Source organism: Oncorhynchus mykiss, chromosome 31 (assembly GCF_013265735.2).
Source record: "Oncorhynchus mykiss isolate Arlee chromosome 31, USDA_OmykA_1.1, whole genome shotgun sequence".
NCBI lineage: Eukaryota > Metazoa > Chordata > Actinopteri > Salmoniformes > Salmonidae > Oncorhynchus > Oncorhynchus mykiss.
The window spans coordinates 24,245,366-24,273,140 of record NC_050571.1 but is presented as its reverse complement, the minus strand read 5'-3'; the positions used below and the strand labels follow the sequence as shown (position 1 = coordinate 24,273,140).

Sequence of the window (27,775 nt, the reverse complement as noted above, 5' to 3'; positions counted from 1 at the left end):
GTTATTAACAGTTACTACATGGATGTATAGCGTGATTCCTCAGGAAACCCAGACACAAAGAATACTAAGATTTGGGGGGGGGGGATTTTCACGAATTGTAATCCATAGAAGGGTCCTTTGGAGGAAGGAATATTTGACGTTTGTATTTTAAAGCATAATTGAGTAATAATTCATCAAAGTTAGCATATTTATTGCAGGCCTCCTTTAAGACTCCATAGTTTTTCATCTGTAGGTGCCACAAAGAAAACATGCATGTCATATGAGGCTTTACTGCTTGCTCTGTAATATGATTAGTATTTTGATTTCCAATGTTAGTTTTTTTTTTACATTAATTTATAAATACAGAAAAATATAAACATTTTTTATTTTTTTATTTCACATGTATTTAACCAGGTAGGCTAGTTGAGAACAAGTTCTCATTTACAACTGCGACCTGGCCAAGATAAAGCAAAGCAGCTCGACACATACAACAGCACAGAGTTACACATGTAAAACAAACATACAATCAATAATACAGTAGAAAAATCTATATACAGCATGTGCAAATGAGGTAAGGCAATAAATAGGCCGTGGTGGCAAAGTTATTACAATATAGCAATTAAACACTAGAATGGTAGAATGTGCTGAAGATAAATGTGCAAGTTGAGATACTGGGGTGCAAAGGAGCAAGATAAATAAATAACTACAGTATGAGGATGAGGTAGATTGGATGGGCTATTTACAGATGATCTACTGTATGTGCAGTGATCTGTGAGCTGCTCTGACAGCTGGTGCTTAAAGCTAGTGAGGGAGGTAAGAGTCTCTAGCTTCAGAGATTTTTGAAGTTTGTTACAGTAATTGGCAGCAGAGAACTGGAAGGAGAGGCTGCCAAAGGAAGAATTGGCTTTGGGGGTGACCAGTGAGATTTACCTGCTGGAGCGCGTGCTACCGGTGGGTGCTGCTATGGTGACCAGCGAGCTGAGATAAGGGAGGACTTTACCTAGCAGAGTCTTGTAGATGACCTGGAGCCAGTGGGTTTGGCGATGAGTATGAGGCGAGGGCCAGCCAACGAGATCATACAGGTCGCAGTGGTGGGTAGTATATGGGACTTTGGTGACAAAACGGATGACACTGTGATAGACTGCATCCAATTTGTTGAGTAGAGTGCCATATAGAATGACACATTAACACTATAAACCAGCTCTGTGAAACATGAATATTGAATTGGAAAATTGTTTCACTATATTGTTGAACATAATATACTCTATGGGCATATCAACGTTCTAGAGGGGGATATCTTCTTGTGTTAAAGTTATGGCCCATTTTATATAGACAAACGTCGTTGTCAATGTAACCAATCACAGTCCCCCTTTCACTTGTATCCTGGCACATCCTGCAAATCACCAGCAGAGGGCGACCATTTTGAATCCATTTTCACATTCACTCTGTTGGTAGTACTTACAAATTGGACCATAACTCTAAAAGTAGCAGAGATCCCACTCTGGAACTTTGATATGCTTGTTTCTCTCCTGAACTTACTTTGTGTCGTCAACGTAGTGTGATGTAAAGAGGCTCATAGTTACCCCTCTTACCTCCTTGGACAAATATGAATGCTGATGGTCCCCCCTCTCCTCTCCTGTCCTGTCTTGTTCTCAGTGATCCTGGGAGGGCTGAAGGATCACCTGAAGGAGATCAAACGCTGCAGACGCCTCATCGTGATTGGCTGTGGAACCAGCTTCCACGCTGCCGTGGCTGTAAGTGAACCAACCAGAAGTGTGATTGAGGAAGAGGAGGAGAAAGAAAAGATGATGATGACCATTGTAATTATGATAAGGATGAGTCTCTCTCGCTCTTTCTCTCTCTCTCTTTCTCTCTTTCTCTCTTTCTCTCTCTCTCTCTCTCTCTCTCTCTCTCTCTCTCTCTCTCTCTCGCTCTCTCTCTCTCTCTCTCTCCAGACCAGACAGATTCTGGAGGAGCTGACAGAGCTTCCTGTCATGGTGGAACTGGCTAGTGACTTCCTGGACCGCAACACACCCGTCTTCAGAGATGATGTCTGCTTCTACATCAGCCAATCAGGTAATTCCTCAGAGCGATTAATCTGCTACACAATTTTGTATTGCTGGTGTTTCATAAAACTCTCTCTGGTGGAGACTAGATGCTCTAATAGAGAGAACTCTCTCTCTGGTGGAGACTAGATGTTCTAATAGAGAGAACTCTCTGGTGGAGACTAGATGTTCTAATAGAGAGAACTCTCTGGTGGAGACTAGATGTTCTAAGAGAGAGAACTCTCTGGTGGAGACTAGATGTTCTAAGAGAGAGAACTCTCTGGTGGAGACTAGATGTTCTAATAGAGAGAACTCTGGTGGAGACTAGACGTTCTAATAGAGAGAACTCTCTGGTGGAGACTTGATGTTCTAATAGAGAGAACTCTCTGGTGTAGACTAGATGTTCCAATAGAGAGAACTCTCTGGTGGAGACTAGATGCTCTAATAGAAATAACTCTGGTGGAGACTAGATGTTCTAATAGAGAGAACTCTCTGGTGGAGACTAGATGTTCTAATAGAGAGAACTCTGGGGGAGACTAGATGTTCTAATAGAGAGAACTCTCTGGTGGAGACTAGATGTTCTAAGAGAGAGAACTCTCTGGTGGAGACTAGATGTTCCAATAGAGATAACTATTTGATGGAGACTAGATGCTCTAATAGCAATAACTCTGTTGGAGACTACATGTTCTAATAGAGAGAACTCTCTGGTGGAGACTAGATTCTCTAATAGAGAGCACTCTCTGGTGGAGACTAGATGTTCTAATAGAGAGCACTCTCTGGTGGAGACTAGATGCTCTAATTGAGAGAACTCTCTCTCTGGTGGAGACCAGATGTTCTAATAGAGAGAACTCTCTCTCTGTCTCTCTCTGGTGGAGACTGGATGTTCTAATATAGAGAACTCTCTGGTGGAGACTAGATGTTCTAATAGAGAGAACTCTCTGGGGGAGACTAGATGCTCTAATAGAGAGAACTCTCTGGTGGAGACTAGATGCTCTAATAGAGAGAACTCTCTGGTGGATACTAGATGTTCTAATAGAGAGAACTCTCTGGTGGAGACTAGATGCTCTAATAGAGAGAACTCTCGGGTGGAGACTAGATGCTCTAATAGAGAGAACTCTCTGGTGGAGACTAGATGCTCTAATTGAGAGAACTCTCTCTCTGGTGGAGACTAGATGCTCTAATTGAGAGAACTCTCTCTCTGGTGGAGACGGAATGTTCTAATAGAGAGAACTCTCTGGTGGAGACTGGATGTTGTAATAGAGAGAACTCTCTCTCTGGTGGAGACTGGATGTTCTAATAGAGAGAACTCTCTCTCTCTGGTGGAGACTAGATGTTCTAATAGAGAGAACTCTCTCTCTGGTGGAGACTGGATGTTCTAATAGAGAAAACTCTCTCTCTCTCTCTCTCTCTCTGGTGGAGACTGGATGTTCTAATAGAGAGAACTCTCTCTGGTGAAGACTGGATGTTCTAATAGAGAAAAGGCTGGTATGGATACTGTGGGTAATCTGTTGACTAAGGGAGAATTCTAGTGTGTTTTGCTGGTATAAATGATGACATGCCTTGGCTATCTCCGTCCTTCTCCACTCAGGTGAGACAGCAGACACTCTGATGGCTCTGAGGTACTGTAAGGATAGAGGAGCTCTGACCGTGGGGGTCACCAACACAGTGGGCTCCTCCATCTCCAGAGACACAGACTGCGGGGTGCACATCAACGCCGGTCCAGAGATCGGTGTGGCCAGTACCAAGGCCTACACCAGCCAGTTTGTGGCTCTCATCATGTTTGGTCTGATGATGAGTGAGGACAGGATCTCCCTGCAGCCGAGGAGGCTGGAGATCATCAATGGACTTAGGATTCTCCCAGGTGAGTTCCTATATGAAAGCCATGTAGAATGACACATTAACACTATAAACCAGCTCAGTGAAACAAAACTGCATCTGTAACCATCACACACTATAGCCAATAGATTACTGCCAGGTGTTACAAAATGGATTGAGTGAACAAAATAGTTGAATGAGAGTGAACCAAACCCTCTCCCCCTCCTCCTTTCGATCTCCCTCACCCTCTCTGTCTCTCTCTTCTTCCTCTCTCAGACATGATCAAGAAGGTTCTGACTCTGGATAATAAGATCAAGTCCATAGCAGATGAGCTGTATCAGCAGAAGTCTCTGCTGGTCATGGGACGAGGCTTCAACTACGCCACCTGTCTTGAGGGGGCACTGGTGAGGACAGATCTACGATCAGCTTACCCACCCCAAATCCTGACCCTAAACCATTATAGGAAACTTGCCAAACTGACGTTAAATCAGTTTCTAGGGGCAATGTTTTGCTTTTACTCCTATTTTTCGCTCCTTTATATATCATTAAACATCTCACTTTATATTGACATGCCTGTTAATCTATATGAATTATAGACTATTATAGACTATTGATTATGTTATGTCACTGATTGATTCTTCCCAAACAGAAAATCAAGGAAATCACGTACATGCATTCAGAGGGCATCCTGGCTGGGGAGCTGAAGCACGGCCCTCTGGCTCTGATTGACAAGCACATGCCCGTCATCATGATCATCATGAAAGACGCCTGCTACACCAAGTGTCAGAACGCACTGCAGCAGGTCACAGCCAGATCGGTACGTCACATTCCTCACATCACATATTCAAATGCACGTAGACACAACTAAATACCCACCTCGTATGCACGCCCATGACTTAACTGGCTCACGCGCAGTACACAGGCAAAAAAATGAATAACACACACACAGCCTCACTATCAAAAGCTTTGAATAATGAATTCAAATGAATTGATCGATATACTTCTGTAAACCGCTCTGTCTTTCTCTCCTTCCCGTTCAGGGGCGGCCGATTATCCTGTGCTGCCAGGACGACCAGGAGATGTCTAAAAATGCGTATAAGACCATTGAGCTGCCTCACACAGTGGACTGTCTCCAGGGCATCCTCAGTGTCATCCCCCTGCAGCTCCTGTCCTTCCACCTGGCCGTGCTTCGGGGATACGACGTGAGTCTACCACTACCTGCTCTTTCCTTATGGACTTTAATTACCTAGATTTGAATATGTTTTATTCCAATTTCATTACTAAAAGCATCAATATCAATGGTTACAAGTACACACTAAATCAACTACCCACACACCAGTGGCGGTCAGTGCCGTTTTAAGATGAGGGAGGATCATTATTTGTTTTCTATTACAGCATATTGGATGACTGTCATTCATATTCCAGTCACCCAGCTCAATGTAACATTGATAGGTTTAGGCTGCTACATGATACTCACATCCTGTACCCATCATGAGGTTGCTACAACCTAGCCTATGAATGAAAGTTTACAACGTAGGTGCACAGGTCGAGAGAAATTTTAATAATCAAGGTGACAGCCATCAAGACCGCCTTGCACAATTTTGCCTGCATCTAGCTGATCTAGGGTATAATCATTAGTCCAACAGAAACGAGAGTTTCTATTGGACTAATTCAGGTATGTTTAACCCCATTTTGTTCCATATGCTTCCGGTTAGGAAACATTTTTCAACAGAATTGGTGGAATGAATACACCCCTGATCACATGCGAACACAGTTCACTTTCATAGCAGCCACATACAAACAGCATGATACCTGTGATCATTGTATAATTCCTTCTCGCATCTACGTTCTCTCCCCTCACCTTATATATTCGCTTGTGGACTTCAGTGCACAACACATCAGCTGTATGTGACCAAGTCAAACCTTCATATCATAACCGCAAACCGCTATACACAGCCTACATCGTTATTTGCTATTAGCTAATGTTAGCTAATGTCATAGACAACATAGCTACTAGAACTAAAATGTTAGTAAACCCGCTACAATCATGGAGTACAGTGTACAGTCAACAACAAGCAGTTTAGCAGATACACTGGCGGGCCCCGGTGGCAATAAATGAATAAAACCAAAAGCTTACCTTGACTTGGAAGAAATGCAATGTTGGCTAGCCATAGACAGCTAGCTAACATATGTTTGAGTATGCTAAACTAGCTAGCTGCATTTGGTAGCTAAGTGAAAGTGGAAAAAAATGAAATAGCTAGCTCTCTCTCTCTATCTCACTCTTGCTTCTCCTTCATTTTTTAAGAAATTGGTTCAAAACTGTTCAACTATTGTCTTTCCCTCTCTTTGAGTGAACTACTGACAACATGTTATGCACTGCAGTGCTAGCTAGCTGTAGCTTATGTTTTCAGTAGTAGATTCATTCTCTGATCCTTTGATTGGGTGGACAATTTGTCAGTTCATGCAAGAACTCTGATATGTTGGAGGACGTCCTCCAGACGTTGTCATAATTATTGTATAAGTCTATGGAAGGGGGTGAGAACCATGAGCCTCCTAGGTTTTGTATTGAAGTCAATGTACCCAGAGGAGGCCGGAAACTACTGTAGATGTCCTCGGCTACACCATGGTGTTACCCTGCAGAGTGCTTTTGAGGCTACTGTAGACCTTCATTGCAAAATATGTGAATATATTTAGTATAGTTTTATCTCAAAATCATAACTTTTTTTAATGTTTCACTATTTTTATTTTTCTGAGGAGCCTCCACTGCCATATGCTGTATGTGTATGTAGTCTTGTCTCCTTTACTCATCAGTATTGATCTGATTTAATGGCTGTCTCTCTCCTCTGGTTGCAGGTGGACTGTCCCAGGAACCTGGCCAAGTCTGTCACTGTGGAGTAATAGCAGACAGACAGACAGGAGGCAAACAGGACAGGAGGCAGTAGAGACCATAACACTCTGCTCAAGAGAGACACTGAGTGGAGGCTTACACATAAAAGTGCAATTGTGTGTGTGTGTGTGTGTGTGTGTGTGTGTGTGTGTGTGTGTGTGTGTGTGTGTGTGTGTGTGTGTGTGTGTGTGTGTGTGTGTGTGTGTGTGTGTGTGTGTGTGTGTGTGTGTGTGTGTGTGTGTAAATCTCACGACTGTTTGACCATCTGTCCAATCAGCAGCATTATCACCAATAATGTTTCCAAAGCAAGAGACTATACACTACTGTGCCTTGTACCCAATTGGTGCCTTGTCCACAAACAGTTGAGCCAAAAACACCAAATGTTGGAATAATGCATTGACTTGGTAGATTGAAGTGCTTATAACTCTGCAATATGTGAAAAAGTACATTGTGAATGTTTATGATAATATTATCTTCATGTGTATTGGGCTCTCTGTCCTGTGGCAGTCTATCATCTTCACTTTGTATCTTGGGAAGTGTAGTCTATTCCATAGCATTCCTTTATACAGAATAGCCTATCCTATAGAGCCCCACAGTGGAAGTGTCATAATATCCATAAAACCTAGCGGTCAAACAGGGAAATGGTTCCAATCGTTTTTCCCTTCGGGGATTTTAGAAACACTTAAAATAAGGTCTGTGTTTTGTGAAGGCTTACCCTGGTGTGATGTTTTGATAACCATGTAAATCTCTCTCGAACAAGGTGACTTTTATCAATATATTCAGCTCTATTTACTCTCAGATTCGAAAATGCTAATTAGCATTAAAGTATACTACAAATCCCTGCAAGCTCCTGCATGTCATCTCAACTAACAGGTATTATATCAAGAAAAAAATGTATTGCACAAGACAGTTCACAGAATTGTCGTTTTAAAGAAATGTTGCCAATTTATTCATGACTAAATTTAGCTAACTTTAGAGAGTTAATCCAGAGATTCTTACCTTTGCTTCGATTCGGCAGTCTCGTCCAGATCATCATGGTATTTGTAGTTTTTTTTAATAGCCACATTAGCAGCTAAATAGCATTTCATTTGTGGGGGTAAATACAGGCTAATATATTGATAAAAGTCGCCTTGTCCTAGAGAGATTTACATGGTTATCAAAATGTAATGCCAGGGGAAGCCTACACGAAACACTGTCCTTATTTATTTATTCTTTCTAAAATCCCCTATGGGCCAAATGAATGGTGGAAAAACAATTGCAACCATTTCTTTGTTTGATCGCTAGGTTTTATGGGTATTATGACTCATACTGTGGTACTCCATAGCTAGGACATTGTAAGGAACTATTCCAGAAAGCGCTATTGATGTACAATGTATGTACATCATAACACTTATGGTGTTATGATGTACACACTTTGCTTTGATGTACTGTATACAGCCTCTATTCATTGTGCTTGTAGTCCTTTTTAATCCTTCTGAGTGAAATTTTTACACCTGAGGGGATTACTGTTAATCTACACTCCAATCTGTTGAAAAGGGCTGGATGATACTGCTACAGTTTAGTCTCTCAAGACACCATAATAATTATTCTTAATTTAATTCACTACCCTTTCATGAATCCTTATTCTGTGTTGAGTCGTTGTGTGGTGGTCATCATCATCATCATCATCATCACAATCTTATTCTATTTTCTGTCATGCAGCATTGTGGGGGACATCTGTCACATTCTCTGAAGATTGTCTGCGCTTCATTGTCTTATTTATCCCATGTATGATGCCCACTTTCTTTTATATTGTATTTCATCTCCCATAATGCCAGTGTTGACCTAACTATTGTTTTCATGAGGCACTACCCTGACATCTCATAGGAAGAGTGATATGCAGAAGCAAGATATAACATGAATTGTAGTTTTGGCAGTTTCACTACGTGTACTGTATAGGGTAAAACATGTTAGATGTACTGTGTAGGGTAAAACATGTTAGATGTACTGTGTAGGGTAAAACATGTTAGATGTACTGTGTAGGGTAAAACATGTTAGATGTACTGTGTAGGGTATTTCATGTTATATGTACTGTGTAGGGTAAAACATGTTAAATGTACTGTATAGGGTAAAACATGTTGTACTGCAGTTGGTGTATTTATCAGGTTATTTTATGACGATTAAAAAAAGTGATGCTGATTTATCGCTTTAACTATGATTGTATTTTATACCGTAGGTTTTCTAGCAACCAGATATTCAATGAATGAATGAATAAAGGAAACTTTAGGTGAAAATGGAAAGTGTGCTTACCTTGACCTTTTACTGTGCCTCTATGACCCATTTCAGAAAAAAATACAACTTTATATGACCCCTTTCAAACAGCCCCTTGTTGACCACGTATTTGCAGGAATACCCCTTTCATACATACAGTATCAGTGGGTAACTGGCAAATGGGGAGAGGTGGTGGGTGTTGTTAAACCATGAGGGCTGTTTGCAGTTCAAATTAGGGAGGTGTTAAAACAATGGAAGTGTTCATGAATTTAGCTGCTAAAAAATAGAGAACCATTCACATAGACCCAATACCTGTATTTTGGTTAAAGGCTAGCTCTTTAGGTGGGTTTTATTTGTCCATGTTTTTGACCCCCTTGACCCCAGATATACCAACAGATGGTATGAAGAAGCCGGCTGGTATATTAATGGGATTTTGATCTTTGTATGACAGGGATAATACAGTGGGTGTTGGGCCACCATGAGCCACCAGAACAGCTTCAATGCACCTTGGCATGGATTCTACAAGTGTCTGGAACTCTATTGGAGGGACATTTCTTCCATGACAACTTCCATCATTTGGTGTTTTGTTGATGGTGGTGGAAAACGCTGTCTCAGGTGCCGCTCCAGAATCTCCCATAAGTTTACAATTAGGTTGAGATCTGATGACTGAGACACACACACACACACGCACACGCACACACACACACACACACACACACACACACACACACACACACACACCCTTTAAACCCCCTATGCTCCTTTGAGACCCCTGTTTCAAAGTCACTGAGATCTTTTGGTAGCCAATAATGCTTATTTAACTCAGTGTGGAAGCACCTGCTTTCAATATACCTAGTGTCCCTCATTTACTAGGTTTTCCCCTAATATGTTCATAGAATACTGGTGCTTGCTGTTATAGTTACATTTCAGATGTGATATGAAATTGAAACAATGTTTCTTTTGCCAATACAAAAGTTAGTCACAAACGTTCAGGATCTCGTGATTACGTCATTCGCTTGTTGTACCAAGACTACCCTCCACCCCATATAATTAGGAATTTCAATACTTAGAATATTAATTAGAATAGTAATGTAAAAGGATCTCTACGCTCCTTCCCCGCCCCCAGTTGTCACTAATTACCACAGCCACAAAGTCAAAATAGGTATCCTAAAAATTCACATTTTTTGTTTTTGTTTTAAGGTTAGGGTTATAGGCATAAGGTAAGCAGTGTGGTTAAGGTTAGGTTTAAAATCAGATTTTAAAGAAGATCAACGTAGGGTAGGGTAAGGTATCGCGGATTACCAATGGTATGCAGTGTTATAACCCGGGTGGCGAAGGAAGTGGTGGGTGATTACTTCATCAGTCAAACTCTCTGTGTGTGCCTATTTAATCGGTATAAAGAGTGAGTGAATGTAATTGAATGAGAGAGAGAACTATTCATTCATTCATCTGAGTCATCGGCAGTTCTCACTGTGGACCTATGCCTCATCGTCACATTATCTAGGGCCATGTGTGTGTGTGTGCGTATGTGTCACGTGTGTGTACCAACAGCTGCTGTGTATTTACATGCAATCGTGGTTGCATAACATGTGTATGTATGTATGTGTAGTCTCTGTGTGTCTGAACTTGTTTCCACTAATTGCTATTTTGATCAATCTCATCAGATATTTTCACAATATATCTTTTTCAGAGCTGATCTGATTGGTGAAAAAAAAGATCAGAATTGGGATGCCTGTGTAAACTCAGCCTTTGCGTCATTGTCTATGAGTGTTGTTGTAATGCTGTCTTAGTGCATGTTTTAAAGTGCTATAACTCCTATCTATGCCTTCCCTTTCCCTGGCTCTGGCAATGGGAGTGACTGAAAGGCTATAATGCAGCCTAGTCCAGTTCACATCTGGGAATGTGTCATGGTACACTGCTAACCACAGTGTGGGAATCTGCTATTACACACACGCATGCACTCACGCACACACACATGCACACACACACACACACAGGAAAACATGGATCTCAATCAACGGAGATGAACTGTTGTGTCAGTGTTTGTGTGTACATTTACGTTGTATGTGTGTGTCAGGGTGCATGTGCTTGCCGGAGGCAGCAGAGGAGCCAAATCAAATCATACCTTATTTGTCACATGTTGATGTGTAACTGGGTGAGAGCAGACACTGTAGTGTTGTTGTGTAACTGGGTGAGAGAAGGCACTGTAGTGTTGTTGTGTAACTGGGTGAGAGCAGGCACTGTAGTGTTGTTGTGTAACTTGGTTAGAGCAGACACTGTAGTGTTGTTGTGTAACATGGTTAGAGCAGACACTGTAGTGTTGTTGTGTAACTGGGTAAGAGCAGGCACTGTAGTGTTGTTGTGTAACTTGGTTAGAGCAGACACTGTAGTGTTGTTGTGTAACTGGGTGAGAGCAGGCACTGTAGTGTTGTTGTGTAACTTGGTTAGAGCAGACACTGTAGTGTTGTTGTGTAACTTGGTTAGAGCAGGCACTGTAGTGTTGTTGTGTAACTTGGTTAGAGCAGACACTGTAGTGTTGTTGTGTAACTGGGTAAGAGCAGGCACTGTAGTGTTGTTGTGTAACTTGGTTAGAGCAGACACTGTAGTGTTGTTGTGTAACTGGGTGAGAGCAGGCACTGTAGTGTTGTTGTGTAACATGGTTAGAGCAGACACTGTAGTGTTGTTGTGTAACTGGGTGAGAGCAGACACTGTAGTGTTGTTGTGTAACTGGGTGAGAGCAGACACTGTAGTGTTGTTGTGTAACTGGGTGAGAGCAGACACTGTAGTGTTGTTGTGTAACTGGGTGAGATCAGACACTGTAGTGTTGTTGTGTAACTGAGTAAGAGCAAGCACTGTAGTGTTGTTGTGTAACTGGGTGAGAGCAGACACTATAGTGTTGTTGTGTAACATGGTTAGAGCAGGCACTGTAGTGTTGTTGTGTAACTTGGTTAGAGCAGACACTGTAGTGTTGTTGTGTAACTGGGTGAGAGCAGGCACTGTAGTGTTGTTGTGTAACTGGGTGAGAGCAGACACTGTAGTGTTGTTGTGTAACTGGGTTAGAGCAGACACTGTAGTGTTGTTGTGTAACTGGGTTAGAGTAGGCACTGTAGTGTTGTTGTGTAACTGGGTGAGAGCAAGCATTGTAGTGTTGTTGTGTAACTGGGTGAGAGCAGGCATTGTAGTGTTGTTGTCTAACTAGGTTAGAGCAGACACTGTAGTGTTGTTGTGTAACTGGGTGAGAGCAGACACTGTAGTGCTGATGTGTAACTGGGTTATAGCAGACACTGTAGTGCTGATGTGTAACTGGGTTAGAGCAGACACTGTAGTGTTGTTGTGTAACTGGGTGAGAGCAGACACTGTAGTGCTGATGTGTAACTGGGTTAGAGCAGACAATGTAGTGCTGATGTGTAACTGGGTGAGAGCAGGCATTGTAGTGTTGTTGTGTAACTTGGTTAGAGCAGGTACTGTAGTGTTGTTGTGTAACTGGGTTAGAGCAGGCACTGTAGTGTTGTTGTGTAACTGGGTGAGAGCAGACACTGTAGTGCTGATGTGTAACTGGGTGAGAGCAGACACTGTAGTGTTGTTGTGTAACTGGGTGAGAGAAGGCACTGTAGTGTTGTTGTGTAACTGGGTGAGAGCAGACACTGTAGTGTTGTTGTGTAACTGGGTGAGAGCAGACACTGTAGTGTTGTTGTGTAACTGGGTGAGAGCAGACACTGTAGTGCTGATGTGTAACTGGGTTAGAGCAGTCACTGTAGTGCTGATGTGTAACTGGGTGAGAGCAGGCATTGTAGTGTTGTTGTGTAACTTGGTTAGAGCAGGTACTGTAGTGTTGTTGTGTAACTGGGTTAGAGCAGGCACTGTAGTGTTGTTGTGTAACTGGGTGAGAGCAGACACTGTAGTGCTGATGTGTAACTGGGTGAGAGCAGACACTGTAGTGTTGTTGTGTAACTGGGTGAGAGAAGGCACTGTAGTGTTGTTGTGTAACTGGGTGAGAGCAGACACTAGTGTTGTTGTGTAACTGGGTGAGAGCAGACACTGTAGTGTTGTTGTGTAACTGGGTGAGAGCAGACACTGTAGTGCTGATGTGTAACTGGGTTAGAGCAGGCACTGTAGTGTTGTTGAGACAGAGGTCCTAGGAAGTCCCAATCTGTCCCAATTAGTCTTTTTATTGATTACAGTTATTGATCATGATTATTGAACATGCCAAATCATCAAGTTCATCAATCCCATGTATTAATCATTTTAATATTGATGATGGTTGTTGAATGTGGACGGTATTGCCCTGTGGTCTGTTGGCCGCAACACACTGTTATGAAATAGTCCAAATGCAGGAGTAGGGCGGGACAAGTTGAGATGGGATGGGAAGGACAGGGTGTTGAATGTTGATGGTATTGCTCTGCAGTCGACCTGTGGTCTGTTGGCTGCCTCATGGCTTAGATGATTGCACACAAAATCCTATTTTCTGGAAAATACTTTATTGTTCCGTGTGTGTGTGGGGGGGGGGGGGGGGGGGGGGGGTGAGAATGTGTATTTGGGTGTGTGTATTTGGGTGTGTGTCTGTGGGGGTGTGTCTGTGTGTGTGTGAGATAATGAGTATTTGGGTATGTGTATTTGGGTGTGGGTGTGTCGGGGTGTGTCTGTGTGTGTGTGAGAGAATGTGTATTTATGTATGTGTATTTGGGTGTGGGTGTGTGGGGGTGTGTGTCTGTGTGTGTGTGAGAGAATGTGTATTTGGGTATGTGTATTTGGGTGTGGGTGTGTGGGGGTGTGTCTGTGTGTGTGTGAGAGAATGTGTATTTGGGTATGTGTATTTGGGTGTGGGTGTGTGTGGGGGGGGGGTGACAATGTATATTTGGGTGTGTGTATTTGGGTGTGTGTATGCTACACTTATGAAGCATCACTTTATTAGGATAATGTTTATGTAGCAGTGTTACGTAGTGAATGGTATGCCATGTACTGTATATGTGTTGTGTATATGATTAACGTATAGCTAAACCTAACTTCCTGTGGAAGTGAAGGCTAATTGTTCCAGTGCATCAAAAGTTTCCCATTGACCTTTTAAGAGAAAATACCTCTTTAAATAATCATAGGGTTGAAAGTGGGAGTAGTTTAGGACCATTCTGTTGGAAGCACACAGTCCAACGCAAACACGACCCACCCACTGACCTCATCACATCCTACTGTAACGGCTACACACACACACACACACACACACACACAAACAGAGACAGGTGTGTAAACTGATAAGCAGTGCTCCTTAGCATGAAAGGGGAGCCTGGAAGGCTGTTAGTTAGCCTGTCCCCTCCTAATCCTGCATTTTAACCATTTCATAACTGAAAGTATTATTAATTATTTTATTCATCTTTAACCACTGTCTATCTGTGATTTTGATGATCTGTGTTATGTGATTCATTTTGTTTCACAAATGATACTCCCAACCGTATGTTCATGTTTGTTTGTTTTTGTTTTCTTCCTGTCCACAGTGGACATCTGGTCAGTGGGGTGCATCGTGGGAGAAATGGTGAAGGACAGTGTTGCCTTCCAGGGCACGGAAGGTATCCTTTATTCACCATCCGTGCCATGAGTCATCTCTTACTCGTTTCTTTCATTGTCTCTATATCTATACTTCGACATAGTGTTAGATTAGATCCATGTGGATGTCTGGGCTTCATGTGTGTTTCCTTAACAGTTCAGATGTGTGTCAGATGTCTACACTGATCGTGTGAAAACAGTTCAGATGACTCACTGATGATTATCATTTATATTGACTGTTTCACCTTTTGGAAGGGTTTGGCACCCTTTCTCTCCTATGTCTGCCAGAATCTTTTCTTCACAGTTTTGTAGTTAAGGTATGTGAGTATCAGGATTGAGTGGATTACATAAACAATGTAATCTGTAACAGATTAGTTACATGACAAATTAAGTAATCGGTAACCTAATCCTCTGGATTACTCAAAATGATTACCGTAATCTAATTACTTTTGGATTACTTTATCTTCTAACGCCGACATCTTTTAAAATGTTTAAAAATGGTAAACTAATATTTTTTTTAAAAAGTGTAATTTGAGGATTTTCAAATTGGGGACTAGTGTTCTATCTATTAATTGTTAAAGCAGAGTCACAGGCCTGCATGCAAAACATTTCAGTTAGTGGCACCAGCCCATGATTTGGTTGCACCACAATTACTGTGGGGTAGCCTCATAGTCTTCTTAAGTAATTCAAACTGTTTCATTAAGAAATGTACTAGACTACTAAAACAGTAGGATTCAAAAAATACATAGCTTATTCTAACATTATGTTCAAGCATGAACTGCTATGTGGCCAGCCGGACCTAGGTTTCTGTGACCTGTAGCAGGATAAATATATACTAATGGTAATATATACATGTAAACAGGAGTAATAGTGACCAGTAACAGGATAAATAGATACTAATGGTAATATATACATGTAAACAGGAGTAATAGTGACCAGTAACAGGATACATAGATACTTTAATTGGCTTGCGTGATTTGGATTTGAGCTTTTACTCCACCTGACCTCCAGGGGTCTCTGTGGTTGCAGAGTTAGTTTTATGTCCTTATAAACGTACTGGTATGTAATAGGATTCATGGTAAAGATCTGAAAATGTGTATGTCCTATACAGCACCCAATGTCACAGGAAGGCCAAAAAGATCATCAAGGACATCAAACACCCGAGCCACGGCCTGTTCACCCTGGTATCATCCAGTACAGGTCAGTACAGGTGCATCAAAGCTGGGGCAGAGAGACTGAAAAACAGCTTCTATCTCAAGGCCATCAGACTGTTCAATAGCCCTCACTAGCCGGCTACCACCCGATTACTCAACCCTGCACCTTAGAGGCTGCTGCCCTATATACATAGACATGGAATCACTGGTCACTTTAATAATGGAACACTAGTCACTTTAATAATGTTAACATACTTCTTTACTCATCTCATATATATACTGTATTCTACTGTATTTTAGTCAATGCCACTCTGACATTGCTCGTCCTAATATTTATGTATTTCTTAATTACATTATTTTACTTTTAGATTTGTGTGTATTGTTGTGAATTGTTAGGTACAACTGCACTGTAGGAGCTAGGAACACAAGCATTTCCCTACACCCACAATGACATCTGCTAAATATGTGTATGTGACCAATAGAATTGGATTTGATTTGATTTTAATGAACATACAGTTGAAGTGGGAAGTTTACATACACTTAGGTTGGAGTCATTAAAACTTATTTTTTTACCACTCCTAAAATTTCTTGATAAAAAGCTATAGTTTTGGCAGGTCGGTTAGGCCATCTACTTTAAGTCAATTTTCCAACAATTGTTTACAGACAGACATTTTCACTTCTAATTCACTGTATCACAATTCCAGTGGGTCAGAAGTTTACATACACTAAGTTGACTGTGCCTTTAAACAGCTTGGAAAATTCCAGAAAATGGCTTTAGAAGCTTCTGGCTAATTGACATCATTTGAGTCAACTGGAGGGGTAACAGTGGATGTATTTCAAGGCCTACCTTCAAACTCAGTGCCTCTTTGCTTGACATCATGGGAAAATCAAAAGAAAACAGCCAAGACCTCAGAAAAAAATGTGTAGACCTCCACAAGTTGGGAGCAATTTCCAAATGCCTGAAGGTACCACATTCATCTGTACAAACAATAGTATGCAAGTATAAACACGATGGGACCACACAGCTGTCACACCGCTCAGGAAGAAGTCTCCTAGAGGTGAACGTACTTTGGTGCGAAAAAATGCAAATCAATCCCAGAACAGAACAGCCCTTTAAAGATGCTGGAGGAAACAGGTACAAAAGTATCTATATCTACAGTAAAACGAGTCCTATAGCTACAACCTGAAAGGCCGCTCAGCAAGGAAGAAGCCACTGCTCCAAAGCCGCCATAAAAAAGCCAGACTATGGTTTGCAACTGCACATGGGGACAAATATTGTACCTTTTGGAGAAATGTTCTCTGCTCTGATGAAACAAAAATAGAAAATTGTTATGTTTGGAGGAAAATGGGGGAGGCTTGCAAGCTGAAGAACACCATCCCAACCGTGACGCACAGGGGTGGCAGCATCATGTTGTGGGGGTGCTTTGCTGCAGCAGGGACTGGTGCACTTCACAAAATAGATGGCATCATAAGGATGGAAAATTATGTGGATACATTGAAGCAACAGCTCAAGACATCAGTAGTAGTTAAAACTTAGTCGCAGGTAGTTAAACTTAGTCGCAAATGGGTCTTTCAAATGGACAATGACCCCAAGCATACTTCCAAAGTTGTGGCAAAATGGCTTAAGGACAACAAAGTCAAAGTATTGGAGTGGCCATCACAAAGCCCTGACCTCAATACCATAGACAATTTGTGGGCAGAACTGAAAAAGCATGTGCGGTTAAGAAGGCCTACAAACCTGATTCAGTTACACCAGCTCTGTCAGGAGGAATGGGCCAAAATTCACCCAACTTATTGTGGGAAGCTTGTGGAAGGCTATCCAAAACGTTTTACCTAAGTTAAACAATTTAAAGACAATGCTACCAAATACCAATTGAGTGTATGTAAACTTCTGACCCACTGGGAATGTGATGAAAGGAATAAAAGCTTAAATAAATCATTCTCTCTACTATTATTCTGACATTTCACATTCTTAAAATGAAGTGGTGATCCTAACTGACCTAAGACAGGGCATTTTTACTAGGATGTCAGGAATTGTGAAAAACTGAGTTTAAATGTATTTGGCTAAGGTGTATGTAAAATGCTGACTTCAACTGTATAACTAGCATATGTGTTAATGTAAGACATTCAATATATCAATAGAAGCATCTTCCTATAGTACAAACCTTATGGCATAAGGTACTGACTAGCAATGTGTATATCCACATATCTTTATCCTCTACATTTGAGAGTACAAAAAAATGTATTTGTGTATGTATATGTTTTTTTGCACACCACTGATCATGTTTAACTCATGCAAGTAAAGGCCCTTGTCAAACGGCTCATTGATGACAAAATGCATGGGCTCCTACTCAAAACCATTCCATCAGTAAGGTAATTCCTTTGACACAAAACATATAGAAATTGGGCATCTGGAGACATAACAACACAACAAGTGAAAGGGTATGGAAAAGGGAAAGGTGCTTAGGCAACACCTCCACTGAGACCTCTTTGAGGGTATCCATGAAGGATTTAGGTTAGGGTTAAGGTCGCTGAATTAGCCTATGTGACAGTGGGATATCATTGTCCCTGTGTGCTGTATTCGTGTTCGGCTCCACGAGGTAGAGGGCTTGGCTCCCTCCGTTCAAACCTTAGCCCCCTCTGTTAAATGTGTATGTCCCTATATAAAAAAGCAAAAAGGTGAAAATGATTGAGTAACAGGTTGACGCAAAACAAATCTGTCTCTCCGCTGCACTGTACTGTCAGCACAATGGACAGAGTGCACCGTGATGTGTGTAGGGGGGCTATGGAAAGCCATTGGGTGGTTAGGTATGCCTCCTTTGAGGTTCCCATAAAAAGCAGGGAAAAACTCACACGTTCCTACAACACAGAAGTAAGACTGGAGGCTACAGGGCTGCTGAGGGTGGTGATGGACCCACAGCTTTAAGTTTACAGTCACCATGGTGCACAGAATCCTCAGTCTTCTCCATCCTCCAAACAAATCACTCCAGGCAAAAGGAACAGATCTTTACGCTGGAGTCAAAGTGGTCTGCAGTGCATTGGAGTGCATCAAGAAGCTGAGTGGCAACAGCGAGTTTGAAGCCATTTGGGCGCAGTGGCAGTGGCACTGACGCATCGTCAGCTCCAAGCAAACAGCAACATTATGTAGGTACAAATCTCCAACCATACCTGGTGGACAGTACAGTGGGCCAGCAGGACAGTGGATAAGAGACTGAGTGTAAAAGACTGTTCTTCAGCACGTTGGATGCTGTTATTGGTGAAACAGCCAAATGGTGGAGGCCTTGTGTGCTCTTGACCCAGAGAACCATTACTTTCTAGATTTGAAAATCACTGCTGGATCTAAAGCAAAAAAACTTTGGTGGAAACAGAGTTTAGTGTCGCTCTCCAGTTTTTGCAGACTGAAATAGTCAGCTCGTGCCCAATGAGGACAAATGGACCACACTTGATATCCTGCAACAATTCTCTGGGCCTCTCTCCTCTATGCCGACCGTGTTTACTGCACTGAAACATGGACTGTCTTTTGGGGCGTCCACAGCTACATGCGAGAATTAATTTTCCACTTTGACAGACGTCTTCAGTCAAGAAACATGCTACACCCGAGGAAAGCCCAACTAATCCAACTGGCATTTGAGAGGGATCTTACAAGAAGATTTTGGGGAGAATGGAATGATCGATTACCATGATTGGGTAGGCTACTTTCTAAATGTAATCTGTTACAGTTACTTGTTACCTGTCCAAAATTGTAATCAGTAATGTAACCTTTGGATTACCCAAACTTGGTAACGTAATCTGATTACATTCGGTTACTTTTAGATTACTTTCCCCTTAAGAGGCATTAGAAGAAGACAAAAATGTATGTTACCAATTGAATGACATCTATTGCAGGATAAATCAACGTTAGAGTTTACATAGCTGGCCATCAATGGATGTTACATTTTACTTTATGGTTTGGTTATGTAGGCTTCTTCTAACCCATTGCTTTCTACTACACATAATAATATGATTAAATTTACATTAAAAACCAAAGTCCATCCAGTAAATTCCAATAAATGTTATAGCCCTTGATCTTCAAGGGGACTTGATTATTGTTTTATTGTTTTACCTGAACATGAACACTAAGCACTTATTAGTCCGGCCCTACTCTGTTGTTTATGATTTTGCTGTCATGGAGGACTGATTGGGCTCATTGATTCAAGTTGAAAAATTTGCTGCGCTCATAGAATGTCATGCATTGAGTACTACTGAAGAAAAAAAAGCCCCACTTTTATTCCATAGGTTTGGATCCCCAGTGTGCAGTTGTTGCAAGAGCACATTTTTCACTGGCTGTCCACTGGTTTCAAAAACAATGATTGATAGGCAGGTTAAACTTCTTGAATTCAACCATTATTGGGTTCAAATACACATTTAGACTTGTGAACAGCCATCCACAACAACCACAATCTGTATATGGCTTCCACTAGATGTCAAAAGTCTAGGGTTTCAGTCGTGTTTCTTGAAAAATGAATGAGTAGTTGTAGTTCATCCAAAGTGTTCTCATCAGGAAAGGTAGGCTTTTGGCTCGCTTGAATGAGGGCGCGCTCTTCGTTATTTTAAGCCCTGCCTTATCTCAGCTCACTGGTCACCATAGCAGCACGCGCTCCAGCAGGTATATTTCACTGGTCACCCCCAAAGCCAATTCCTCCTTTGGCCGCCTTTCCTTCCAGTTCTCTGCTGCCAATGACTGGAAAAAACTGCAAAAATCACTGAAGCTGGAGACTCATATCTCCCTCACTAGCTTTAAGCACCAGCTGTCAGAGCAGCTCACAGATCACTGCACCTGTATATAGCCAATCTGTAAATAGCCCATCCAACTACCTCATCACCATATTGTTATTTATTTTAGCTCCTTTGCACCCCAGTATCTCTACTTGCACACTCATCTTCTGCACATCTATCACCCCAGTGTTTAATTTGCCATACTGTAATAATTTCGCCACTATTCCCTATTTATTGTCTCACCCCCTTCATCCTACCTCATTTGCACACACTGTATATAGACTTTCTCTATTGTGTTATTGACTGTATGTTTGTTTATTCCATGTGTAACTCTGTGTTGTTGTTTGTGTAGCACTGCTTTGCTTTATCTTGGCCAGGTCGCGGTTGTAAATGAGAACTTGTTCTCAACTAGCCTATCTGGTAAAATAAAGGTGTAATAAAAAATGTAAAAATTGTTTCACTTGTTTGGACGAAGTTTACCGGTATGCATGTTGAAGGAGTGGATTACTGTAATCAATGGCACCAATGGCACCAACTAAACAGACTTTTTTGGATATAAAGAAGGAGTTTATCGAACAAAACAAACATTCATTGTGTAGCTGGGAACCTTGGGATTCCAAACAGAGGAAGATCTTCAAAGGTAAGTGATTTATTTTATCGCTATTTGTGATTTTTGTGAAGCCGCTGCTGGTTGAAAAAGTATTTTGATGTGGAGCGCTGTCCTCAGATAATCGCATGGTATGCTTTCACCATAAAGCCTTTTTGAAATCTGACACAGTTGGATTAACAAGAAGTTAAGCTTTTAAATGATGTAAGACACTTGTATGTTAATGAATGTTTAATATAACGATTTTGTCATTTGAATTTGGAACTCTCCAATTTCACCGGATGTTGTCGGAATTATCCCGCTAGCGGGACACCTAGCCCAAACCTCTGCAATAGATTATCCTTAGCACTGAAATTACACAGCGAAATCATGGCACATCAACAGCAAGCCAGAGGGGGTACAGGGGTAGGACCAGTCTGCTGGAGAGGCTCCTCTGGATGTCAGAAGCCTGTATAGGTGGGACCAATGGCTGGAGATGGGAGACTTTTGCTGGGAGTTGGGGCTGTGGTTGGATCATTGGCTGGAGTTGGAACATGGCTCTTCCTGGCCTGGGTTAAAGTCTAGTTCTGGTTCTGTTTCCTGTTCTTGGTACTGGTCTAGTCCATTGCTCGTGCTGCTCCCTTTTAGGAAAATCTCACAGGATAACTAGGAACTACTCTCCCCTCTGACCCCTCCGTCCTCCATCAGCACTGAGAACGACACCAGGATTCTCGAGAAGCACTGGGACCCTGGGAAGGTCACGTAGTTTCCATGGCAATGTCCTCGTGGGAGTCACTGCATGGAGGTTGTCGTAGACAGAGAGAGCGCTCTTGTGTGTTTCTCCATCGCTGTGGCTCTGGCTTGGGCTCTGCTGCTGCAGAACACTCTCCTCCACCTCCCACGCTCCCTCTTTACCTCCTCATGTCTCCCTCCTCCTCTCTCTCTTCCTCTGCTTATCCCCATGTCCCAGCCCTGCCTTCCCAGGCCTCCCCAGTTGCAGTGACTGTGAGCTGGCAATGTGCCAGCCCCTCAACCCATCCTCTCCCATCTCTACCTGTCCTAGTGTTGAAACCACAGCCACAGCCACAGCTGGGGCGAGGGCAGGGGGGTAGGAGGGGTGAAGGACTCAGCAGGGGGTGCTAAAGGTCAGAAGGGTGCAATAGTGACTCCTTGCTCTGCTGTCAGATGGGTCAAGGAGATGTCTTAAGTCTGGTTTCGAGTCCGTCTGCAGGTCTGGAGGTGTAAGGGAGGGTCCCTATCGGATGTGCCCTGGAAGGAGTTGCGTGTCCTGGGGAGAGAAGTGTGTGCAGAACCCCCCTGCCTGCTTCTTCTCGGTGTCCTGACTCGGTTGCGGGTCAGCAGGTAGCAGGAGTACTGTGGGCGTCTGAGGAAAGGACTGCAGCTCACACTCAGAAGCTGTGTGGAACAGGGTGTGTGTGTGTGTGTGTGTGTGTGTGTGTGTGTGTGTGTGTGTGTGTGTGTGTGTGTGTGTGTGTGTGTGTGTGTGTGTGTGTGTGTGTGTGTGTGTGTGTGTGTGTGCGTGTGTGTTTCTGGTTTTACTATCCTTGTGGGCACCAGAAGTCATCACAGGGATAGTAAAACAAGGAAAATGGGGACATTTCGCAGTCTTCTGGCAGGCTACTGGCCTGACACAATACACATCAACATGTCAACTGAGGCTCAGAAAATGTGAATAATTATAATGTGGATTATAATTAATGGACAGTTTTGTAGTGGTTGATACATTTTTTGTGAGGGAAAATCAAGTCTGAAATTTCAGAGTGGAAATTACAAACTTCAGAAGCCTTTTAAAACCTCAATACACTACAGTCGTGGCCAAAAGTTTTGAGAATGACACAAATATAAATGTTCACAAAGTCTGCTGCTTCAGTGTCTTTAGATATTTTTGTCAGATATGACTATGGAATACTGAACTATAATTATTTCAGAAGTGTTGAAGGCTTTTATTGACGATTACACGAGGTTGATGCAAAGAGTCAATATTTGCAGTGTTGACCCTTCTTTTTCAAGACCTCTGCAATCCGCCCTGCCATGCTGTCAATTAACTTCTGGGCCACATCCTGACTGATGGCAGCCCATTATTGCATAATCAATGCTTGGAGTTTGTCAGAATTTGTGGGGTTTTGTTTGTCCACCCACATCTTGAGGATTGACCACAAGTTCTCAATGGGATAAAGGTCTGGGGAGTTTCCTGGCCATGGACCCAAAATATCGATGTTTTGTTCCCCGAGCAACTTAGTTATCACTTTTGCCTTATGGAAAGGTGCTCCATCATGCTGGAAAAGGCATTGTTCGTCACCAAACTGTTCCTGGACGGTTGGGAAAAGTTGCTCTCGGAGGATGTGTTGGTACCATTCTTTATTCATGGCTGTGTTCTTAGGCAAAATTGTGAGTGAGCCCACTCCCTTGGCTAAGAAACAACCCCACACATGAATGGTCTCAGGATGCTTTACTGCATGACACAGGACTGATGGTAGCGCTCACCTTGTTTCTTCCGGACAAGCTTTTTTCCGGATGCCCAAAACAATCGGAAAGGGGATTCATCAGAGAAAATGACTTTACCCCAGTCCTCAGCAGTCCAATCCCTGTACCTTCTGCAGAATATCAGTCTGTCCCTTTTTCCTTTGCTGCCCTTCTTGACACCAGGCCATCCTCCAAGTCTTCCCCTCACTGTGCGTGCAGATGCACTCACACCTGCCTGCTGCCATTCCTGAGAAAGCTCTGTACTGGTGGTGCTCCGATCCCGCAGCTGAATCAACTTTAGGAGACGGTCCTGGCCCTTGCTGGACATTCTTGGGCGCTCTGAAGCCTTCTTCACAACAATTGAACCGCGCTCCTTGAAGTTCTTGATGATCTGATAAATGGTTGATTTAGGTGCAATCTTACTGGCAGCAATACCCTTGCCTGTGAAGCCCTTTTTGTGTAAAGCAATGGTGACGGCTCATGTTTCATTGCAGGTAACCATATTTGACAGAGGAAGAACAATGATTCCAATCACCACCCTCCTTTTGAAGCTTCCAGTCTGTTATTCAAACTCGATCAGTATGACAGAATGATCTCCAGCCTTGTCCTCGTCAACACTAACCCCTGTGTAAAACGAGAGAATCACTGACATGATGTCAGCTGGTCCTTTTGTGGCAGGGCTGAAATGCAGTGGAAATGTTTTGTTTTTTTGTGATTCAGTTCATTTGCATGGCAAAGCGGGACTTTGCAATAACACTCTTCATAACATTCTGGAGTATATGCAAATTGCCATCTTACAAACTGAGGCAGCAGACTGTGAAAATTAATATTTGTGTCACTCTCAAAACTTTTGGCCATGACTGTACACGTTTTAAATGGCCTATACTGAATAAGATCCTGTACTGAACACAACATGTAAAGTGTTGGCCCCATGTTTCATGAGCTGAAATAAAAGACCCCATACATTTTCAATATGCACAAAAAGCTTATTTCTCTCAAATTTTGGTTTACAGTTGCTTGCGAAAGTATTCGCCCCCCTTGGCATTTTTTCTATTTTGTTGCCTTACAACTGGAATTAAAATAGATTTTTTGGGGGGGTTGTATGATTTTATTTACACAACATGCCTACCACTTTGAAGGTGCTAAATATGTTTTATTTTGAAACAAACAAGAGCAAAGGCAATACTTTGTAAATCCACCTTTTGCAGCAGTTACAGCTGCAAGTCTCTTGGGCTATGTCTCTATACGCTGGGCACATCTAGCCACTGGGAGTTTTACCCATTCTTCAAGGCAAAACTGCTCCAGCTCCTTCAAGTTGGATGGGTTCCACTGGTGTACAACAATCTTTATGTCATACCACAGATTCTCAATTGGATTGAGGTCTGAGCTTTGACCAGGCCATTCCAAGACATTTAAATGTTTCCCCTTAAACCACTCAAGTGTTGCTTTAGCAGTTTGCTTAGAGTTTTTGCCCTGCTCGAAGGTGAACCTAGGTCCCAGTATCAAATCTCTGGAAGACTGAAACAGGTTTCCCTCAAGAATATCCCTGTATTTAGTGCCATCCCATAATTTCTTCAATTCTGAACAGTTTCCCAGTCCCTGCTGATTAAAAACATCTCCACAGCATGATGCTGCCACCACCATGCTTCTCTGTGGGGATGGTGTTCTCAGGGTGATGAGAGGTGTTGGGTTTGCGCTAGACATAGCGTTTTCCTTGATGGCCAAAAAGCTCAATTTTAGTTTCATCTCACCAGAGTACCTTCTTCCATATGTTTTGGGAGTCTCCCACATGCCTTTTGGCGAACACCAAACATGTTTGCTTATTTTTTTCTTTAAGCAATGGATTTTTTCTGGCCACACTTCCGTAAAGCCCAGCTCTGTGGAGTGTATGGCTTAAAGTGGTCCTATGGACAGATACTCCAATCTCCGCTGTGGAGCTTTGCAGCTCCTTCAGGGTTATCTTTGGTCTCTGTTGCCTCTCTGATTAATGCCCTCCTTGCCTGGTCCATGAGTTTTGGTGGACGGCCCTCTCTTGGCGTGTTTGTTGTGGTGCCATATTTTTTCATGTTGTTAAAAGTTTCTGATATTTTTTTTTTTACCCAACCCTGATCTGTACTTCTCCACAACTTTGTCCCTGAACAGTTTGGCGAGCTCTTTGATCTTCATGGTGCCGCTTGCTTGGTGGTGTTGTGATGTTGCAGACTCTGAGGCCTTTCAGAACAGGTGTATATATACTGAGATGTGATAGATCATGTGACACTTAGATTGCACACAGGTGGACTTTGTTAAACTAATTATGTGACTTCTGAAGGTAATTGGTTGCACCAGATCTTATAGGGGCTTCATAGCAAAGGGGAAAACATTTGACCGCACCACTTTTAAGTTTTTTATTTTTTAGAATTCTTTGAAACAAGAAAACATTTGACCGCACCACTTTTACGTTTTTTATTTTTTAGAATTCTTTGAAACAAGTAATTTAAAAAAATTCACTTCACCAATTTTGACTATTTTGTGTATGTCCAATACATGAAATCCAAATAGAAATACATTTCAATTACAGTTTGTAATGCAACAAAATAGGAAAAACGCTAAGGGGGATGAATACTTTTGCAAGGCACTGTACATCCCTGTTAGTGAGCATTTTTCCTTTGCCAGTATAATCCATCCACCTGACAGGTGTGGCATATCAAGGAGCTGATTAAACAGCATGGTCATTACACAAGTGTACCTTCTGCTGGGGACAATACAAGGTCACTTTTAAATGTGCAGTTTTGTCACACAACACAGTGCTACAGATGTCTCACGTTTTAAGGGAGCGTGCAATTGGCATAATGACTGCAGGAATGTCCACCAGAGTTGTTGCAAGATCATTTAACGTTAATATGAGAATTTGGCAGTACGTCCAACCGGCCTCACAACCGCAGACCAAGTGTAACTACGCCAGCCTAGGACCTCCACATCTGGCTTCTTCACCTGCGGGATCGTCTGAGACCCACCATCTGGACAGCGGATGAAACTGTGGGCTTGCACAAAGGAATAATTTTTTAGAAGAACTGTCAGAAACCTATCAGTTCCACGTCATAACTGACGTCATAACTGACTTAAGTGGGCAAAAGCTCACATTTGATGGGCACTGGCACGCTGGAGAAGTGTGCTCTTCATGGATTAATCCCAGGTTAAACTGTACCAGGCAGATAGCAGACAGCGTGTATGGTGTCGTGTAGGAAAGAAGTTTGCTGATGTCAACACTGTGAACAGAGTGCCACATAGTGGAGGTGGGGTTATGGTATGGGCAGGCATAAGCTACAGACAACGAACACAATTGCATTTCATCAATGGCAATTTGAATGCACAGAGATACAGTGAGGATATCCTGAGGTCCATTGTCGTGCCATTCATCCACCGCCATCACCTCATGTTTTAGCATTATATTGCACAGCCCCATGTCACAAGGATCTGTACAAAATTCCTGAAAGTTGAAAAAACTGCCTAATTAACTCTATGCTAAGGAGATGTGCTGCACATGAGGCAAAAGCTGATCCACACCCCTACCTTTTTTAAGGTATCTGTGACCAACAGATGCATATCTGTATTCTCAGTCATGTGAAGTCCATGGATTAGGGCCTAATGAAATTATTTAAACTGAATGACTTTTAAATGAACTGTAACTCAGTCATTCTTGGTTTATGCTACCTGTCCATGCTAAAGCTGTGGGATGCAGTGAACCAAGTCTAAGGCCCATTTAATAGTATGTGGAGAGCCATGGTGGTCAGTCACCTCACAGTTTAGCCCAGACCACTCAGCTGATTTATGGAAGCTACTCACTTTTTCTCTCTCTCTCTCTCTCTCTCTCTCTCTCTCTCTCTCTCTCTCTCTCTCTCTCTCTCTCTCTCTCACATACACACACACACACACACACACACAAACACACACACACACACACACACACTATGGAAGGTAGGTTACTTTTAAATGTAATCCGTTACAGTTACTAGTTACCTGTCTAAAATTGGAATTGGAATTTTTGGATTACCTAAAGTCAGTAACGTAATCTGATTACTTTCAGCTACTTTTGGATTACTTCACCCATAAAACACATACGTTTGAGCCACTAAGCAGAGACACACTAGAACACATCACAAAACATTGTGACAAAAATGTATTTAAGCCCTGTATACCTGCCTCTAACATGCGTCCTTCATCATTTGTCCCATTTACACCTATAAAATCTGATCACAGTCACACCACAATGTGTTTTTCTATCATATACACCTGTCTACAAATG

The 27,775-nt window shown here is 42.3% G+C and overlaps 1 protein-coding gene across 2 annotated transcripts in view; it reads left to right on the top strand.

The window, feature by feature from the left end:
• The window catches only part of LOC110504813 (glutamine--fructose-6-phosphate aminotransferase [isomerizing] 2), a 38,318-nt gene extending 29,313 nt beyond the window's left edge, over positions 1–9,005 (top strand). For both annotated transcript variants that reach the window (XM_036969994.1, XM_036969993.1), the window contains 7 exons: positions 1,636–1,733; positions 1,935–2,055; positions 3,613–3,885; positions 4,116–4,243; positions 4,489–4,656; positions 4,880–5,041; positions 6,693–9,005. In XM_036969994.1, coding sequence (XP_036825889.1) covers positions 1,636–1,733; positions 1,935–2,055; positions 3,613–3,885; positions 4,116–4,243; positions 4,489–4,656; positions 4,880–5,041; positions 6,693–6,737 — 995 coding nt within the window. In that variant the 3' untranslated portion in view covers positions 6,738–9,005. The remainder of the gene's footprint in view (positions 1–1,635; positions 1,734–1,934; positions 2,056–3,612; positions 3,886–4,115; positions 4,244–4,488; positions 4,657–4,879; positions 5,042–6,692) is intronic.
• The last annotated feature ends 18,770 nt before the right edge of the window (positions 9,006–27,775 follow it).